The sequence below is a fragment of the Cyanistes caeruleus genome, chromosome 4, assembly GCF_971803275.1.
Source record: "Cyanistes caeruleus chromosome 4, bCyaCae1.hap1.1, whole genome shotgun sequence".
NCBI lineage: Eukaryota > Metazoa > Chordata > Aves > Passeriformes > Paridae > Cyanistes > Cyanistes caeruleus.
The window spans coordinates 83,405,274-83,425,559 of record NC_141704.1 but is presented as its reverse complement, the minus strand read 5'-3'; the positions used below and the strand labels follow the sequence as shown (position 1 = coordinate 83,425,559).

At 48.4% G+C, this 20,286-nt stretch overlaps 1 protein-coding gene and 1 long non-coding RNA gene across 2 annotated transcripts in view; both read left to right on the top strand.

The window, feature by feature from the left end:
* Positions 1–20,286, top strand: part of B4GALNT3 (beta-1,4-N-acetyl-galactosaminyltransferase 3) — a 59,605-nt gene that overhangs the window by 20,344 nt on the left and 18,975 nt on the right. The window contains exons 4-5 of the mRNA XM_086886298.1: positions 15,653–15,756; positions 16,417–16,494. Coding sequence (XP_086742424.1) covers positions 15,653–15,756; positions 16,417–16,494 — 182 coding nt within the window. The remainder of the gene's footprint in view (positions 1–15,652; positions 15,757–16,416; positions 16,495–20,286) is intronic.
* On the top strand, positions 724–3,194 carry LOC147653837 (uncharacterized). Its single transcript, XR_015285819.1, has 2 exons — positions 724–858; positions 1,278–3,194. It is a non-coding gene; the product is annotated as an uncharacterized LOC147653837 (long non-coding RNA).

Below are 20,286 nucleotides of genomic sequence, written 5' to 3'. Positions count from 1 at the left end.
CACCGTTTGAAAATATGTTGGGGTTGATTCTTCCAGGGTGGTTCAATCACTCAGAAAACTGGAAGAAGACTACTTTAATTACTGGGAGGATCAGTGGTAAAAAGAATCCTTTTAATGTTGCTGGTTGTGGCAGTTTGGTTTTGCTCTGTTCCTTCTACTCCTGTAGCTCTGTACAAACTGTATACAGCTGTGCACACAAATGAGCAGCTGGGAAGTTTTCAGCATTGGGCAAAATCCCTGGCGGGTGATGTTTTTGTTTTTAAAGAGCAGAAAATAACCTGGCTTGGTTTTCCAGCTTGCGGTTCGCAGCACCATTGGTTAGAAAGCATCCTTTTGATAGAAAAGCAGAGTGAACTGGAGCAAGCTGCTAAAAAGAGAAGATACAGGATGCTGAGATGCTGTCCTGGATCACCTCTTTGACTGTAATTGCGTTTTGGCATCTCATGGGTCCTACTTAAAGTCTGCACATTGAGTTGCTGAACAAATGTGCTCCCACGTGTCTCCTGCCTTGCTTGTGCTATTGAAGCAGTCAGGATTTCATTAGGGGTTTATTCTTCTGTCTCGGGTTCACAGGTACCCAGCCTCCCCAAACCCTGCTCCCAGTCTGTTAGGGGTCAATGCTACATCTTGTCAGACTGTGGAGGGGAGAGGAGCGGCTGTGCTGTGAGAAATGTGACCCTGCACCGTGAGCACACGAGCACTGAGAGCTCCCCAGGCCTCGGCAGCAGCTCAGGGCTCAGCAGGGCTGCTCGGTGTCCATCACCCCCAGCTCTGGGACCTTGCTGGGATGGCTTCAGTGCTGCTTTTCTCATCTGAGATGGAGAGTCCTGGCTGGAAAGAATAGCTTGTCATTTTTTTGTATGACAGTCACTCTTTTTTCTCCTCATCCTTGCCTCTTTTCTTAGGTTTACCCGGGGCTCCGGGATAAGTCCCAGAACCTGATGGGCTTTTGCAAGAGGAGCCTCGGGCCCCAGGCAGGGATGGGCCGGGGAGCAGTCGGTGGCTGAATGTCAGGATAAAATGTGCAGGGCTGCTGTGCACTGGAGGTGTTGGCAGGAGGCTGGTGGCTCTGTCACCCTCTGAGGAAGGTTGTGGCCGTGACAGAGCAGCCAGCAGGCTGTGTCCTGGGCCCTGAGCCCTGAGCCCGGAGCGGGCAGGCCGCAGCCGGGCCCTGCCGCCCCTCGCCTCAGGAGCCGGATTGCTGTGGGCACAGCACAGCGATGGAAACGAGAGCAGGGAGCAGGATCATTTATTAATGGAGTTGTGTTTCCTTCCAGTGCTGTAAGAGTGGGGCAGGCAGCTGCTGAAAGAGGAGACAGAGCTCACCAGGAAACACGAGAGAGCTTTCAGGAGGAGTCTCAGGAGGGCTGTGGGGAGATGGCAAGCTCCATGTGCTCCCCAGAATAGCCAGAGGCTCTAGGAGTCTGAGAGGGCAAGGGAGTGCCCTTCAGGGAGAAAAGAAAACAAATAAAAAGCATGGAGAAGCCATGACAAGAAGAAACTGGACAGTCATCTTGTTGTTTCAGAGTTGGTAGACAAAAATACGAGATTTTTTTCTCTTCTGTGATATTTCCTGTTTGCTAAAAATTTTAAGTTAGTGTTATGCCCGAGGTGTATATCCTCTCTCCTGAGCTGTTGCTGGGTGAGAGCTTGCCTATCCAGAGAGCCACTACATTGCTAGCATAAGTGGGCTCAGGTTTTGTAAAAAAGACCTGTAAGACTTCCTGGGGTTAGATAGGGGATAGGTTTTAGAATTGTCTGAAAAATTTCCGTGGAGTCTGTGGAAAATTACTCATGCTCTGATTTTTTTGTAACTCTTCACAGTCTGTAGCAGGGATGAAGTTGCTAATTAAACTTTTCTTTTATTTGAGATAACCCAAAGTAGTTGTTCATAAAGGACATCCCTCCACAAGGGTTGCTCACAGCAACTGAATGCTTTAGGGACCAGATTTCACCAAAGTTCTGGGACATGCTGTGTGTCTCTGGTTTTGTGACAGTCATGCTTTTGATCATATGCAAAGATGAATAAAAAATGTTGCTCTGACATTCCCAAATTATGCAGTTACAAGCATTTGAAGTTAAACCCAGTGAGGCCTACTTTGCCAGCTTCTGAGATACAGAGATCAGATTTTTTTTTTAACTAGAAAGCAAGTTTTTCTCTTATTTCTAATGAGGATCAGAGTGCCCAGAGGCCTGATTTTTCCAATAGAAGCGGTAGGATCTTTGTAACAAATCTGTGTGAGCCTGAGTGCACAGACACTGTGAATCAGAGTCTCCATCCTGGTATGTCTTGGTGTTTTAGAAAGTGAAAGAATTGAGCCTCGCAGTACTTCTGTGGATCAAGTTTGTGTTACTTTTACCTTCAAATGTTGACTGAAAAACAGTGAAGGAGAGCATTCAGGACATGCTGGAATTTACTCATTCGGAGTTTACTCTTCACAAGCTTTGTCCTGGTCCTTCATTGGTGCTGTGGTTGAGGTTACTGAATCTCAACCACCACACAGCTGCTTTTCAGACAGGGTGAAAGCCCCATCTTGGCATTGCTGAAGGAACACCTCACATTTCAGTCAGTGTCATGAAAAGGTGTGACAGAACTCCCCCCAGCAGCCCAGATCCTTCAGAGCAGGTGAAACCCTGTGTGTGGTATCTGCTGTGCCAGCGTCGCACTTGGTGCTGGCTGAAAGAGCACACTGAACATTCTGAGGTGGTGCTGCCCTCATTTCCTACCACCACGTCTAACTCTTGGCTTAACTCTTGCCAAGAGCCAGGGCAGCACAGAAATGACCTGGTGGAGGTGAAGAGTTTTGCTTTGCTGCCAGTTTACCTGTCAGCATTTCCATCAGAGCAGGACTTTTCTGTCCAGGGTAAGCTCCTGGACAACAGACTGCTGAAATTCCCACTGCATTGTTTTGGCATCAGCTCTCCCAGCAGAAGAGCGTGTCTAATGGTGGCACTTCCATGTGCTATGAAATATAATATGAAATATATGAAATGTCATAGACAAAGCCCTAACATCCTGCAGCAAACAGTGCTTACTTTCTGCTCTGTGTTTCATAAATCCTATGAAATTCTGATGTGGTAGCCTGGATATTATTCTGTGGTTGCTTTATTTGAATGAAAATAATTCTTCTCTCATTAATACAGTAGGGATATGAATAATAAACTTAGGTTGCAAAACCTTATTCCTTCTGGCATTCAATCTCTTGTCTTTTGTCCCTCCATTCTCATTTTCCAGGATCACAGATTTTTGATGACAGACTTGAAACTTGCTGTGAAGAAGGTGCATCACTAATGGAGAGCACAGAGTGAGAGAGGAAACCTCGCAGAATTCCTGCAAACTCTGAAGTAGTTAACTGTATTGCTGTTTTAGGCTAGGCTCTAAATAGGCACTTGTGTGGCTTGGCTCAAATCCCAGCACTTTCCCTTGGGACTTTTGCTTCCAAGGTACTTAAGGACAGGTTTTTCCAAAGTAGTGAAGCTAAACTTCTGGGGTTGAGAGTTATCAGTGTGTTTAGATGGCTATTTGTTTTAAAACTGCTTCACAAATTATTTTTGCCTTGTGTAGTGAGCAGGCTGGAGTTAACTTGGAGACAGGCGAGTTACAGCCCAGGACTTCATGAGAGGAGACTTTGCCCTGTTCAGGGACCTGCTTCAGAGAATCCCATGGGAGATGGATTTAGGGAGCTCTGCAGGAAAGGACTCTGGCATTCTGGTGTGAGCTGCTTTGGGTGGCAGATGCTGCTGTGAGCAGGGGTTCAGACCAGGTGATTTCCAGAGGTGCTGTCCAACCTCAGCAATTCTGGTATTAGCATACATTAAAAATAGATTAAAAGAGTATCGGAGAATGACCTACCCTGGGCTATTTTTGGAGTCCTCATCTCCATCCCAGGAGCCACTGCACTGGGAACTTCCCCTATAAAACCTGTGTGGCACACAAACTGCACTGTTATGTATCAGTTTCTCCTACCAATGTGGGACCTGGAGCTTTGTGAGTGACTGGGGTCAGAGGAACATGAAGGACAGACAATAAACAGCTTTTGGCGAGGACAGCTGCTATCCCTGGCCTTCAGTCTTGGCAGAACATGCTAGAATTTGGGGTATTTTGATATATGTGGTTGTGTAAGGCACTGCACTCTTACCATTATGGAAAAGGACTGAAGTTGAACAGTCAGTGGAGCTGGGTAGGAATCACACCAGGAGCCTGTGGAAAAGGTCAGTAAAACTTGGTAAAGAGACTGAGAAGAGTATTTGGATGAAATCTCAGGTCAGCATGTAAATAACCAGTGTCAGATGGCATTTTCAGTGGATATTTATTCCGGAGCCAGTACAGAAATTACTGTGTGAGTTTCCTGTACTGAATTACACCAGAGGCAGATTGGACAGTTGTTAGGGTTTTGTTTGTCCTGAAGTTCATTAGCTAAACGAGTGCTGGGCAGTAGGAAGCCCTTTTCCTTGGCTTATGGAAATTTCCAGTGCGTTGGAAAGAAAATGTCAGTTTTGCAATCGCTGCTTGCAGGCCACTTTAAGCAGTTGGAGGGGCAGTTTCAGCGCTCTGGTGGAAAGCTCAGCACAGTGAAATACTGCACTGCAAGAGGACAGCTGTGTGGGGCACGCTGGCCCTGCTGGGGAAGGATGATCCTGGGAGCCCTCAGGGATGGTGCTGGTGGCAGGGCTGGCTTTGGCAAGCCCTGCAGCCCGTTTGGCTGCCCCTGCAGCCTGGCCTCCGGGAAGTTCAGCTGTGTCTCAGCTCCTCGCTGGCTCACGGTTTGCTCTGTCTGGGACAGAAGCTTAGCAGAACTCAAACCAGAAATGTTCCAGTAAATAATTTTTCAGTTCCCTGGAAGTTCTGAATGAGCAGTAGAAAAGGTTCCCCTGACTTTATGAAAGTTAGTGATGAAACACTAGACCTATCACACAGGCTTTGTTAATACAGAAGGTAGCACAGACATGAGTTAAATTTATAATACAGCGTAAATGTCATTCACAAAATGCAGCGATGGCACAATTTTATCATCATATTTCCAATGTTAAACCATTTTAACTTGTGTTTCCAACTCCCAGCTATACTAACAATAAAAATATTAAATTTTATTTAGTAAAATATTTTATTTATTAAACTTATTTAAGCTGCATCACAATGAAAAAAACCCCAACAATCTGCAACAACTCAAACTCCCCTGTATAGGGAGAGAATGACAGGAGATGTAGTATTATCAGGGTTTTTTTCCCCTAAGAATGTGAATTTCTTTGGTCTTCTTAAAGGATCTACACTTGGAATCAATCAAACAAATGAACTTTTAAGGCAAGGTTTACAGAGCAAACTGAAATTGTTCTTCCTGCCTCTTCTTGTGTGGCATTTCTTAAGTCTTCTTCATAAAGTTTTTAATGGGAAGACAGCATTAAAAACAAATAATCCCAAGTGAGAGCGGAGTCTGTCCCAGTTTAGTATTCAGCAAACTCAGCAGATCTTCTCTCAAACAGTGGGATTTAGGCATGAGCAAACTAGGTAAATACAAGCTCTTTCTTTCTTTCTGTCTCTGTGGAGGTGTAGGTTGAATATCAAGGAAAGGTTTTTCCCCCAGAGGGTGTTGGGGCACTGGAGCAGCTCCCCAGGGCAGTGGTCACAGCTCCAAGCCTGCCAGAGCTCAAGGAGCATTTGGACAAGGCTCTCTGGGATTCCTGGGATTGTCCTGCACCAGGCCAGGAGCTGGACTTGGTGATCCTTGTGGGTCCCTTCCTACTCAGAATATTCTGTGATTCTGTGGGACAGAAAGTGGTTTCTGTGAACTCCTCCTGGTTCCCACTATCTTAATTATTTTTGTCAAGTGTGTTGCACAGGCTGGTTTGAGATCCAGAGCAGGACATTGCCGTGGGAGTTAGTTCAGACAGAGGAGAAGCAATATTTCAGAAGTTCATCTTTCGGAATTATGTCACTGGGTAAGAGCTCTGTAAAGAGAGTGTACACAGCCCTGATTTTTCCTCATAGCAAGCCATGGTGTGTAAACAGAGCTGTCCCAGAAGCCAGCACGTGTGCTTAGCTTGGGGGCACGGTCCCTGAGCGAGGGCTGCCAGCTGGTCTTGTCCAGCTCCTGTGGCATGGAAGAGCTCCAGCGTGTTCTTGCTCCCTTAGTACTCTGAGGCTTGATATTTGAAGTCACAGGTATATAGGATTTTCCATTATTTATCAAGATGTTAGCCTGTCTGTGCATGTTTGTCTGCCCTGAGCAGCAGGTGGTATTTGAGGATGATTCAGAATAATCAGTGTTACAAATCCCAGCTTTGCTCAGTAGAGATGCTGGTGTCAGGTTGTGTGCACAGTTCCTCTGCAGAGACAGATGAAGGCTGACATTTAGGCTTAGAGGCCAGAGTGTAGATTGGGTGGTGTCAGCATCTGGTGGTGTGTTTGGTGATGGGAAATTTCAGGCATTCTTGAAGAATATCCTGATATTCCAGTTGCCTTTTGCTGCCATTTTAATTGATGTTTGATCATGTTTACAGCAGCCTTCCAGTACCTAAAGACGGCCCACAAGAAAGCTGGAAAGGAACTTTTGATGAGGGCATGTAATGATAGCACATGAGGGAATGGCTTTAAGCTGAAAGAGGACAAGTTTAGATCAGATATTAGGAAGAAGTTCTTTCCTGTAAGGGTGGTGAGGCAGTGGCACAGGCTGCCCAGAGAAGTTGTGGATTTCCCATTCCTGGAGTGTTCAAGGCCAGGTTGGATGGGGCCTTGAGCAGCCTGGTCGAGTGGGAGATGTCCCTGCCCACAGCAGAGGGGTTGGAACTTTAAGGTCCCTTTCAGCAGAAATCATTCAATGACACCTAAGTCTGAACAGAAAGTTGTAGTTTCAGATTTTGGATCAAAATTGTGGAAGTAAACTTGTACACAGGGATTGCATCCAGGTTCCTGAAATACTTTTTAGTAGTTCTAGAGCCTCATCCAAACCCCAGTAATTGTTATTAGAAGAGCTTCATCTGACTCCAAATGCAATAATCAGATGGTTTGCAGTGTGATGTGCCTAGAGAGTAGCGCCAAAGCAGTTCCTCAACCACTGCAATCAGCTCCTCTCTGTAACACTGGAAGGCTTGTTCTGTTCCTGTGTTTGATATTTATCAGCATGCCTGCTTCTGGTTCCTCCTCAGCAGAGCTGTTGGGGAGCTTTTGTGTTGTCCCACAGTTAGAGGAGCCTCTCTCTGTGTTCAGGGCTTTGTTTGATGTCAGAGCAGGGCGTCCCATGCAGAGCCACGGGCAGAGCAGTCATTCTGCTGCCCTCGAGAACACAGGCAATTTAAAGTAATTTCAGCAAATCATGAGATATTTCTGGAGTGGCTGCAAGAGAGTTGGTTTAGCTCACTTTCTTGCCTTGAGGTCAGCTCAACCCTACCTGCAGCACTTCTTGCAGATGTTTGTCCTGCCCCTTCTGGATTTTCCTCTGCCCATAATCACATCCATGGTCTGCACTGAAGGCGTAGGGTCGTGATTTTGTTGCAAAGCTCACAGAGCCCATGGAAATAGCACATTTCAGCAGGGGAGAGTTACTGCTTTTGAGGTGAATTCAGGGCGAGAAAATGCTTACAGCAGCTTTGAGCAAAATGGCAAATAGGAATGGCAAGTAGAGAGGTAAATAAAGTGGGAGGGTTTTCTCGTGGAAGCAGTGAATGGCATTTTCTACTGCACAAAGTTCCACAGAAACTTGACTGAAAAGCAAGCTGCAAGAAGGTATTTTGGGAATGCTGCATCTGCATGGAAGTGGCAAAGGATTGAGTCTTCAGGAATCTCCTCATCCAAGATAAAAAATGATGCCTTAGCTGTGTTTGGTGAAGCAGTAACAAATGCTGCCTTGAAGGTCTGTTGATGTTCAGCTTCACATCCTAGACAGCTCCTGTATTAAAAAACCAAGAAAATAGTCTTGGGAAGCTCTTTGGGCAGTCTGTTGCTGCAGTGTTTGGATGAGTTGAGAAAAATGCACTTACCAAAGCTTTCTGAAAGCTTTGTGGATGACCTTGTTGAGCTCTCTTGGACACAGTCCTGTTGCAGAAAGAAAAACAAATGGCAAAGGCTGTTGAGCATAAAATCGCCATTTTCTTTCTTGATTTTTGTAGGTACCTCCCTGTGCTCAGGGAAGGGAAGCTGCCTGCATATGGTACTTCTTATTAATTGCATTTATTCAGCTACTGTGGACGTGAAAGCAGCAGATCTCTTGGTTGTAGAAGGCATTTAGAGACACGCATCTCTGCAAAATCAGTCCTCAGTGCTGTTCCTGATGATGCAGATATGAATTAGAGCAGGCAGGGAGCTTGCCAGCTCCCTGTCCAAGTGCAGTGCCTGGGATGTGTGGCACTGATAAATGGAGGCAAATTTCAGCTTTAAATAACTTGTTACCTCAGTGGAGCAGGCCTTGGTTGCCTCTCCTGTCTCTGAGGCGTCAGCAGTGCCTCCAAATGATGGGGACAGTGCCAGGAATACCACTTGCAGTGATCAAAACCAGGTGGAACATCTGCTTTTCATGCCAGTCACTTGGGGTTTAGGTAGGAATTTTTAAAGTTGTTACCATTATTTGTGTTAAAAACAAAATAAGGCAGACAGCAGAGTGTGAGTCAGCTGTTGAGGATGTGGTCACTGGGAGTGAATTGGTAGAAACCCATGCAAATGTTCCAGGATTAAAGGTATTTTTGAAACAAAAATAATGCCTAATGTTACAGTTCACCATCAGAGTAGCAAATTACTTTTACCTTAGAAGCAGGAGTAAGAAATCAAAAACTGGCCTGGTAACAAAACACCTGACTGTGTTCCTTTCACAACTCCAAGTACTGAAGCTGGAGCAAGGCAAATCTCACAGCAGTAAATGTGTTGATGCAAATGCCATATTTTGAAGACAATGACTGGCAAAAGGCTGGCTTGGTGAGTGTGATTGCATGAGAACTACTCAAATCCCTTTGTTCTTGGTGTGCCTGGAATCAGGCCTCTTTGACTGTAGCTGTTTTGAGAAGTCTGTAGTTGTGCATGAAGACTGTAAAACCAGAGAAAACGCTGCTTTTGATGGCAATATTGTACAAAGAGGCAGCCACAGAGGCAGCCTGGGTGTCTCAGGGACAAGCACACCACAATTGCAGCACGGTTGCCATGTTCTGTAAATTAAAGAGTGGGACTTGCCAGCAGTAAAGGAATTCAGCTGCACAGCTATCATGGGCATAATTTTGAAAATATATTTGATGGTTTAAAAGCTTCTATATCTGTTTTATGTGGTTTAGGATGGCCCATGGAATACCTCAAGAGTGTAACAGACTAGCCAGCATTTCTCCCTGCTTTGCTGCAGAGGTTAGCAGTGCCAAAATTGTGGGCTTTTAACCTAGGCTGCTGAAATCAGCAGTAGGTGCTCTTCTGCTCAGGCTTCCTTCGAGCCAGTGTTTCCTCTTTCCCCTGGAAAATGGAGAGGAGAGGTTGAAGAGATGAGGGTGGCAGGAGAGAACACAGGGCTCTTGTGGGCAGAGGTGCCCTGGGGCAGGGGTTGTGACTGCACAGCCAGGCTGTGGCACCTCAGCTGGCTGCATGCTTTGTGCTCACATGAGCTCCTGAACCTCCTGCACCTTCAGCGTGGCAAGTGCAGACAGGCGAGAGTTTACAGTAGTTTTGCTCTAGTACATTCTAGGTTGAAACAGAGGCATTTCTGGAGCTGACAAAGGAGCTCAGCCCCGTAATTTTGAAGGATAGTGCAGCTGCATGATGGCCTTTCTCACTGAAATGCAGCACTGCATCTCCATATATGCATAGCCTCACTCAGCTTTCAGACAGCAGGCAATATTTGCTCATTTGGAGGAATATTTGGAATCATTGTGTGGCATGGGTGGTTTAATGATTTAACTAGAGCAATGGAAAATTTTAGTGACAGAAGCACGATTTGAATTATATTTTCTGTGAAACCAGTTAGTGCCCCAGCCATTGTTTATCAGTTCCTCTCCTGCTGATGAAATACATTTCCTATACCTAGAGGGGAACAGCAGCAAGGTATTATTTGTGGGTAGTTAATGTCTGCTGATTTTCCTCTCCTTCCCAAGCACGGTGCTCTGCCTTTTCCTCCGTCATACTTCAAGCACTTTTAATGTTCTGTGGCTTATTGTCAGTTTGCAAAGCCATTCACGTAGCAGTGAATCAGAGTTGTACCTGGAGGAAGAATGGAGTCATTTATTTCTGCACACAAGGTTCCTAACTTGAGCTTTGTCCCTGGAGGAGGTCAGCAACCTCATTTGTGGGTTCTGCACTAGGCAGAAATGGGAAGGTTTGCAGGGCTCCCTCTGTAACACTGGGTTTCATGCTCCTTGAATCCTTTCAACTGCAGGAGTGATGTTCCAATCTTGACCTGAGGACCAGAAGTTCACTCTTTTCTGTCTATCCTTTTAAATGTCTTAAATAAGTAACCAAAGAGACTCCCTTGACCAGGCCCTACCCTTGAACGGGGATTTTTTGGTAGTTTCTCTGACCTCATCTGTGATGCATGACTTGACCTAACCCACCCTTATGTCCAGAAACTGTTGGCTGTCTCTTTTCACTGTATCCTTCACCCACATCTCTGTCTGTGGAAGGTCAGGTTACACCTCACTCCTCATCCTTGTGATTTCTGCACTCAGTTTTGGGGGGCTGTGTTGGTGTCTGTGGTAGGCCAGGAGATGTTCCTTCCTCTGCAGAGTGGCACCAGCAGCAGGGTTTGCTCTGGTCAGGGTGTGTGAAATGCACATCAAGCTCTCTAAACACCTTCTCATGCTCAGTTTCAAGCGACCTTCAGCAGCATCTTTTGGACCAGTACATTTGCAAGGCTCCTAGTGGTAATGTCTGGGGGTATTGGGTATTGCTCCTGCAAAGCTGTTCAGCCAGGAGGAGCACTGGCAAAGACCTCAAATGGTGCTGAAGTCCCAGGGAATAACAGTAAAGTTATTGAAAATATTCAACCAGGATAAAAGGAGAAATAAGACCATCCAAGGGAGGGTTAAAACATCAAGCCATGGTGAGGGGTCTGTGGATACTGAGGGTAATGAAGAGCAGCACCCTGCTTCATTCCTGCCAGTTCCTTTCTTGCCCTTTCTTCCTTGCAACAAACAGAAGAGGAGAAGGCTCTCAGATGAGAAGGAAAATGCTTTTGTGCAAAACAGCCCATGGACCTGCTCTTTCCTGAGGCTGCTGAGTGAAATCATTCAGCAGGGTTACAGAAGGGCTGGCTAGCAGGTGGGTGTTAATAACATTTGCAGCTATGTAAGCAGCAGTAACAACAGCAGAGTAATCAAATCTCGTCTTTCAGAGGGGCAGTTGATCACCTGAGTGGGCCTGGGATTTCCCTTTGCACGATTGCCAGGTATCTTCACAGGCTGATTGAAATGTCAGCCCTGGCTGGGGCAAGGCAGTGGCTGGGTGGATCTAATCTCTGAACACACAAAGCAGCTCTGGTCACACTCCTGCCCGAGGCCTGATAGCTCCCTGCCTCCTGCTGGCTCTTATCTCTGGCTGTGGCTTTCTGCTTTCTTATTTTTATTTCTTTTCCTCCTGAACTGGGCTTCAAGTGCATTGCTGTGGCAGAGCCAGAACTGCTGGGTGAGATCTCTCCATCTCCACTTGCAGCTTCCTTTGCTGACTTTTAAGCCCAGAGCAGTAAAATGCATGGCTGAGAAGAGGCAGACACGGCCCTCTTGCCTGACCAGACCCTGGTCAAGAATCATCTCCATCTTATTTTCTCTTGTACAGCTTTTCTGTCCCTCAGTGGTTGATTCACTGGGGCTGTGGGCAGCTGGCATGGTACTGGCAGCTTGCTCTGCTGTAGGATGCAGTGTCTGTTTCAGCCTCCTCTTCAGCTTCTTTGCCTTTGCTTTGTGCTCCCCTGCCTCGTATCTCCATAGGAAGCTCCATCCCGAGGGCTTCCCATCACAAATCCAGAGGAGCAGCTGAGGGTCGGCCCTGCTGGGAATTTGGATCCTCAGCAGGCATCTGCCAGCCAGCCTGATGGGAAAAGGGACAAAAAGGAGCACTTTTCTCTGAAGAAGAAGAATCAGCTTCATGTTTTTGGCTGATCCCTGTGAGACTGGAACCTTGGAGCATTGGGGTGCAAAAGCAGAGAGAAAGACGCACCTCTGCTTGTAGAGAGGAGATGGGACTGGAGCCAGGGAGGGGGAGGATGTGGCAGCAAGCCTGGCTGCTGCTTCTGGCGAGCTGTGCCTGTGTCACTGCTGCCTTCCTCAGAGGTGTTTGAGGTGAACAACAGCCTTGGAAAACGACTGGTGTGCTTTGGGAAGTGAAGGCCAGGAGAGAGAAAGGCCAGGAGCTGGCTGGTGCATCGGTCTGACAGGCTAATGGCAGCAATGCCTGGCTCAGTGTCTTCCCCTGGCTTTGAGACAGGCTCTTCCCAGCCTTTGATTTCTGCCTTCATGGCTTTTCTGCCTTTTCACATCCCAGCCAGAACCAGTTTTGTAGAGGGACTGGAGAAAACCATCAAAGCTAATAGTGCTGGCATTCCTTCTTAGCACTGAAGTGTTTGCTGAGGTATTTTAGCTCTTGACTCCTGCATTTTCCAGGCGTAGGCTTGTTGGCTTCGAGCAGCCATCAGGAGAGCTGGAGCCAGTGAGCAGCTCACAGAGAACTGGAGGACAGGCTGAACCTGTGCTAGGTCACCTCACCAGGTGCTCCTGACACAGGGCAGTGGATGTGGCCTCAGGGCTCCCCTCTCCAGCTGACACAGAGCACTGGAGACCTGCAAGGCCACCTCTGAATGCTGTGCCAGTGTGCTGGGGACAAAGCCTCGGTGAGCAGTTGCCTCGGGAGGTGTTCTGACTGCAGAAAACTGCAGGGGATCTGTCTTTGCTCTGGTTTCCTCCCTTTAGTGAGGAAAGCAGGGGCAAAACCAGGTCCTTCTCCAAGGGTGTCCTGTGGAGACCCACGGGCAAAAGCCAATCTTTTCAGAAGGAGCTGGAGTGCCAAGAACTTTCTCTAAGGGGGGTGTTGATCCTGTTATATTCTGAAAATCATTTCCTACCATGCTGGAGAACTGGCTTGCCAAAGCACAAATTACCCAGCAATGAAATCACTGCCTCCAGATTAATTCGTAGCTCCTTTGTCTGTTCTGTGCTTGGCTGATGTGTTAGGTAAATATTTGTACAACACAGAGAATTGCCTTCCTTTCTTCTCTTTTCCAAGGGTCAAAGAAATGTCAGCCATTGGCACTTGTGTGCAGCCAGGCTTCTGTGTTTGCTGGGAGGCAGGCTCCGTGCCAGCCCTTCCCAGAAGAGGCAGGTTGCTGATGCTTTGCCCTCAGCTTTTTCCACAGGGCAGTGAAGTGCTGAGTTTAACGATGGAACCAAATAACCTCTCCCCTCTGCACAAGAGAAAAAACCAAACCTGCTGCTCTTGGTGTCTTCCAGGGGTGAACTGACTTCTGTTGCCTTTTTTTTCCCCCCCTGATTTATTTGGTTCCTCTCTAGCCAGCTGAGCATCAGTGATCCTTGTGGCTCCCTTGCAGCTCAGGATATTCTGTGGCTCTATTCTCTGAGAAGAAGCCTGCTGATCTCTCCCATTGTTATAAGGAGCCCTCAAAGCAGCAAGTGCTGAATTTCACATGAGCTGCAAAGTCTGTTTCAGGCCCATTCCAAGTGGGAATTCCTGTGTCCACTTGCAGGACACTCACAAATAGTGGTTTCTGCCTCATTGCTCTGAACAAGGAGGAAACTCACCAGTTGCACATAGAATTATATAAAGACAAATGAATTTCTCCTTTTTCTCCGTGACAGTCAGTCCCTTAAGCACAAGTTGTGCTTAGCTGCATTAATCAGTAGGTTGCTCACCCAATGGCTGAAAAGTCTTCTGCAGAAGATAAATACTGACCTTGATATTTTTAATCATAAATTTAAATGCATAGCTTCAAATCAGAATCTGGGGCTGAGAAGATCTCAATCAGACATTTGTGACTGTTCTAACAGCATCTAACAGGGCCTGATGAAACCCACACATCCAAGCCAACACCCACATCAGGAAAGCAGGATACCCCAGCTGGCTCTGAGCCATGTATCTCACTTGAATCTCTGACTACTTTCATGTTTTTCACCATTTTTGCACTTTCTTTTTGTTTCTTTTTCCCCCTTTGATCAGCACACCATAGGAGGCAGCTTTCTGCTCACCTCTGCCAGACCCAGATTCAGGATCAAGTAGAGACAGTTTTTCAACCCTATTTGTACTCAAAACAACGGCCCCAGAGCTCAGCACAGCCAGGGAGGGGAATCTGGCAGAGGGCTGTTTGTGAATTGCAGTTCCTGGGGTGGTTTGGGGCTTGCCTTGGCCTCTGTGTAGCCCAGAGATGTTGGGGGATGATCTAAGCCATGGGGCTTGTAAAAGCCCCCTCCAAAGGAAGCGGGCTGAGCGCGCTCCTGAGGCACAGCGAGTCTCCCGGGCTGCTGGTGGGTGGGCAGGCTGGAGGCAGGTGGGCTGGGTGAAGGTGGCTGTGCTGCCTGTGGAGCAGCAGATGTTTCCCCAGCAGTGGGCTGTTCCTCTCTTTCAGAGCGCCTTCCTGCCACTTCTGGCTGTAGGAATAGCATAGGAGGCTCAGACCATTCATCTAAACACTGGGACTTGAGGCTGCCGGGATGGTTCCCTGTACATACCAAAGCAGCCAACTTCTTTGGGCTTCCTGGAGCTTTGGGGATGATTTCCAGTTTTAAAGAGAATGGGGAGAGAGCCTGGCTGCTCTCCCTGCTGTGTGGGCATTGGGCTGGTGTGCCACCAGCCTGGGAGAGGCTGCTGGAGGTTTTGGGGCTTGTCCCTCGGGCTGGAGCTGCCATGGGCACAGTGCTGAGCTGTGACAGGCTGGTCACCTGCTGAACAAGTGCCAAAATGTTCATCAGACCTGAAAAGCACACGGGGTGAGGCACTGGAGCGCTGCTGGGAGGTCTGAGCTCACCAGCACTGTCTCACTAGTGGTGGGACAGCAGGCACGGGCAGCTGTGCTGCATCTGCTCCTTTTTGTCCCTCCTAAACCCAGGAGGTCACTGAAGTTCTGGAAGGAAATCAGAATTGATCCTGACTTCTGGGTTGAGCAGAATGAGAGGGGAAAGGAGTTTCAAGTGAAGGTGACTTCACTTGGATAGCAGTGTCCTTGACTGCATCACTGCCAATACTTTAGGTGTTGCAGATGAGTGTCCATAATTTCCTTCGAGGAAAGAAAATTGAAGCTTTTACTGTGAAAATTGGTGCATATAAGAATAATATGCTTTTGATGGTTAAATTAGTAGTCTAGTTACTGTCTTCTTTTTCTTTGGCACTGCTAATTGATAAAAATTGATATTCTTTAGTTTGACTACTGGGATTATGTGAGTAATCTAAAAAAAAAGTTCCCGGTCCTGTGGTGATTAATGAAGTCTCTGATATATATTTTAGAACTATGATGAATCTTTAATTTAAGTATTAAATTAATGAGAAGGAGGGAAGAGCTTTTAAGGAAAATAAAGACAATTTTTCTCTCTGTGCCAGTCTGCCAACTCCAAGCAACATAAACAACTCCTGGTCTCTGCTGGAGCACTCCTGTTAGAGGTCTCTCAGCCTTGTAAAGACCAGTTTATACTGGAGACTGCTACCCTTTCTTTTTTTAACCCTGTTCCCTGACACCTCTCTGTTTCCCCTGTACAGGATACGAAAGCTGGAGGGAGCTTGCCAAGGTTCTGTCAGACGCCCGTGTCCCAGCTGGGGACACAGTCCTTCAGCAGGACCATCCATGGGAGCTGGCACACCAGGTGAGGACACCCAGGCTGCCTTCTGAGCACACAGGACAGCCTTTCCTTTCAGATGCTGGCCCCAAGAGACAGCTCTCTGTTCTCACAGCAAAGAGAGCTTGCCACAGGGCAAACTGAGCTGGCTCACGGCAGCGTGCACCTCCCATGCCTCCGGTGTAGGCAAAGTTATTTCAGATGTGCTGAGCCACAGTGGTGGGACAAAGCTGGCTGGGTTTGTGGCTCAGGAAGGCAGGAGAGAAGCAGGAGTGAAAGGTCAGGAGAGTTTATTGCTCTCCAGTGAAGCACATCTCAGTACTGTTGATGGAAGGCAGTGCTGGAAGAACTATCGCTTCGACACTTTGGAAACACAGATGGGGAAAAACCCCCAGAGAATGACCTAAGTTTTAACTCTGTGCTAGCAAGCAGTTATACAATACTGGTATCCTCTTCCCTCAGCAGCTCACCATGGAAATGTGCTCTCAAAAAAGCCAGGATGTATTTTCACCTTGTTATGTTCATGATATCTGGCTTGTCCTTTGGAAAGGGAGCTTGAAAAGTTGTTTTATTTTCTCATATGTTCTTGTCACGAGGTTTGAACCTTCTTGCAGAGCTGGTGTAAAACCATCTTGTACATGTCAGTGCTGTGTCATTTATCTGGACTTTTCTCTACTTGTATTTCAGTTCCAGGAGCTGCAGATAGGTGAGAGGAATAAATCAAACTACGCAGCTGTGGACAGCCCTGTCCCATGGATGCCAGAGGTGAGTGCCTTTCTCCACTGTGTTGTGTGAGGGGGGTTATGGCTAGAGACCTGTACAGCAAAAATGAAAGGTGGGGATGTATGCCTGGAAATTGTTTCACTTTACTAGATTGCACTCCCTATCACTTTCTCCCTGCTTAAGGACACTTACAGACCTGAGTAATCACCTGGAATTGTCCAGATTCCAGATAATTTGGTGTCTGCACTAGTCCTCAAGGCTCCAAACACCCACCCACAATTCCAGGCAGCCCCACTACCTTCCTGAAAAGTGAAGTTTGTTCAGGGCTGGGGTGTGTAGGGCCAAGCATTCAACAAGCAAATGCATAACAGTGGCCCACAGAAGTGTCACGCTGCTCTTGCTCTGGCTTTTGCCATCCAACCCCTGCGTGTCATACGTGGAGATTTCTCCACTGCAGTGGCACTTCCATGAACAGAGACCCTCTCTGGTGACCCTTGCAGGCTGGGGTAAACACTCCCTTTGTTTCCTTCATGCCTCAATTATTCTTTCCTCCCCTGTTCCCTTATCTCATCATTCCTCTTCAGATAAGGGAGCAATGCAGCCTGCTTCTAATGAGAGGGACACCAGCCAGGGGGCATTTAGTTAATGGAGCCTGCTCACTAAATTCCTCAAGGTGATTAGAGACCTGCACAAATTAAGGAGCCTCTGTGACTCCCCTGGGGAGGGATCCATGGGCACAGCTCTGTACAGAGCTGCTCGCTGTCCTCCTATAACCACCGACTGAAATTTCTCCCAGCCTGGGGATTAAGTTTTTCTGTGGCTCTGCCCAAATTAATTACCCAGGGTCTATAATCCCCTTGTGCCCTTTCTACAGCATCTCTAATAACTTAATTGCAGCCTGATTCCTGGGGCGAGGGACACCAGGTTGCCTCACACAAGTCAGGGAGCCGGGCTTTGTTGGAATGGAGAGGCCTATTCCTGAAGAACATCAATAATTAACAGGGTTGCAGGGTGAGCTGGCAGCCAGCATTGCTGAAAGAGAACAGGTTTCAATTTTCCTCTCTCAGTTTCAGGATATGAGATAGGCAGCTTAAGTCTTCAGCCTGGGATAATGTGGAAGCCAAGTGTGCTCACTGGAAATCCCAAACTGAAGTTTTGCTCTGGCATCTGGGGGAAAGGTGGGTCCACCCTTGCCCCTGGTTCCTCAAGATGCCCGTGCATGTGATAGTCCCTATCCTTACTGTCACTGCCAGGCACCAGAGTAAAGTCTGCCAGCTCCCAGCATCACCCACTGCCTGCTCAGGCTGGAGAAATGTGGGGTGTTTAGTTTCATTCATTCAGAACCGTGCCTGGCTGTGGTCAGGGCAGACCTGTGCGTGGGGTATGAGTGTCACCATTCGACACTGCTGGAGCTGTGGAGACGGCTTTCAGAAAAGTGACTGGTTAGCCAGACTGTTCTCATTTACCTCTGCAAAAGCATCTCTCAGAGAGGAGAGAGGTCTGGGCAGTGCTGGGGGGTATTTAGAACATCCTTTCCTCCTTCAGGGCTGCACCTCAGGAGTTCCTTCTCCCTGCAGGAGGTGTGGGGGATGCCCAGGAGCACAGCCCTGCACAGCTGCACAGCTGCTGCACAAATCCAAAGGGTTGTGCTGCAGTGCAGTCCTGCTACCAAACCTGCCCCAAGAGGAGGCACCCTTTCCTGAGAGGGCTGCCAGACAAAGCTCTTGCCGCTCTGCCCGTGTCCCCTCCTTGTGTGCTGGTGCCCATCAGACGGGGCTGTGTGGCTGCCTTGCCTCGCTGGATCCCCACAAGTGCCCAGCAGGGCAGAGCTCACAGCCAGGCCCAGCTGCTGGATGTCACCCAGGCAGGGGAGCTGGGCCAGGCAGGAGGAGGAGCCCCTCTGAGGAGACAGAAGAGTCTCACAGACTCAGGAGTTTCTAGTTGGCAGCACAATGTCGCCTTTCTTCCCTGGCTCAGGCCCTCTCTGTGCCCTGTTTATCATTCCCTGGGCTGCGTGCAGCTACGCAGCTGATTCGCCTCTGTGATGCCAAAGCCACCCTGCATTAAATTAGGAAAACCTTCTCTTCTCCATCCTGCTCCAGCTCCAGGGCAGGAGGTCGTGTCTGTGCTGCTGCAATCCTCTCAGCTTTGCTGATCTTCCTTGCTCAGCAGGAGCCCTGGGTGCGTGGTGCCACCCCCAGCCAGGTGTGACATGGCAGGGTTTGGGCTGGGAAGAGCTCTGGGCTGTCTGGGAAGCTGATCCTGGTTCTCCAGCAGGGAGGATGATCCACCACGTCTCGCTGGAAGGAGGGGAAGCACTGGGGTGTTCCTGCAGGGCTGCAGGCAGGCACGGCTCCAGCGGCACTGGGGCTCAGCCACGCTGCCACAGCCTGCAGGGGCACGGGCCTGGCCCAGCTGTGCCCTCCCTGCCCTGCAGGGATCAGCTCTCCCTGCGGGGACAGCGCTGGCACTGCGCCCATCACCGCACAGCCCTGTGCTCCAGGGAGTCAGCCTGGCCTCCCGGGGGACAGCAGCTCCAGAGCACACTGCCCTCCCTGCTCCAGGGCACACTCACACTGTGCTGTGCTGTGCCCCAGGGCACACTCACACTGAGCTGTCCCAGGGCACACTCACACTGAGCTGTGCCCCAGGGCACACTCACACTGAGCTGTGCTCCAGGGCACACTCACACTGAGCTGTGCCCCAGGGCACACTCACACTCACACTGAGCTGTGCCCCAGGGCACACTCACACTGAGCTGTGCCCCAGGGCACACTCACACTGAGCTGTGCCCCAGGGCACACTCACACTGAGCTGTCCCAGGGCACACTCACACTGAGCTGTGCCCCAGGGCACACTCACACTGAGCTGTGCTCCAGGGCACACTCACACTGAGCTGTGCCCCAGGGCACACTCACACTCACACTGAGCTGTGCCCCAGGGCACACTCACACTGAGCTATGCTGTGCCCTTGGTGTGTGACCTGTGCCTGCTCTGGGCCTGAGCTGGCATCGTGCCCTGTTGCTATTTCAGCAGGGTGAGAAGCAGCTGGGGAGAGGTGTTGGGACAGGGAGAGAAACCTCTGGGGCAGGAGAAGCCCTCTAAATGGGAAGGTCAGATAAAACCAGCTCCCATTGAAAGCTCACACCCATGTCTTCTGTTCCTGGTTCTGGCCAAATCAGTCTATCCAGAATTTTCAAAGCAGATGTTTTTAAGGGGAGAGGGGGAACTTGTTGCTTGCTAGCTCCTAAATTTCCAACCCTTTGTAAAACAGGGCCAGGTAGTTCCAAGCTGGGAAGTCAAACATGGTAACCCTGTTTTAGAATCATATTCTATAAAGCATGTTTTAGAAGATCCATTGACATTTCAGCGCACATGAATTGGGAATGGTGGTGATGTTGCTCTCTAACTGCAATCTGCAAAAGCCCCAAGCAGGAGATTCTTAGGGCATGTTGCATGAGAGGACGCTCATGGAGCAAACAGAAGAATTTCTCAGCTGCCTGTAATGGGCAGCTATGAGTGGAGTTGGAGGGACAGAGATGATAGAGTTTCAAAACAGCTGCTACACTGATGACTTGTGGGGCCCTAAAATTAAAGCCTAGCTCGGCTTTCAGTCCCAAAGCAGCGCTTTGGGCAGCCAGCACTTATCTGTCAATAATGTTCTTTTTTTCACTTTAAGAGGAAACTAAGTTAAGCTGCTGTAACTCAGGAGAAAATCTGTTGATTTAGAAAAGATTTTAAAATCACATGCAAGCAGTACTTATCATTTACCAGTTAACTATTTCTAGTGGCTGTGAGTGCAGGAAAGCAAAGTGATCTCGTTAATTCCTGCCA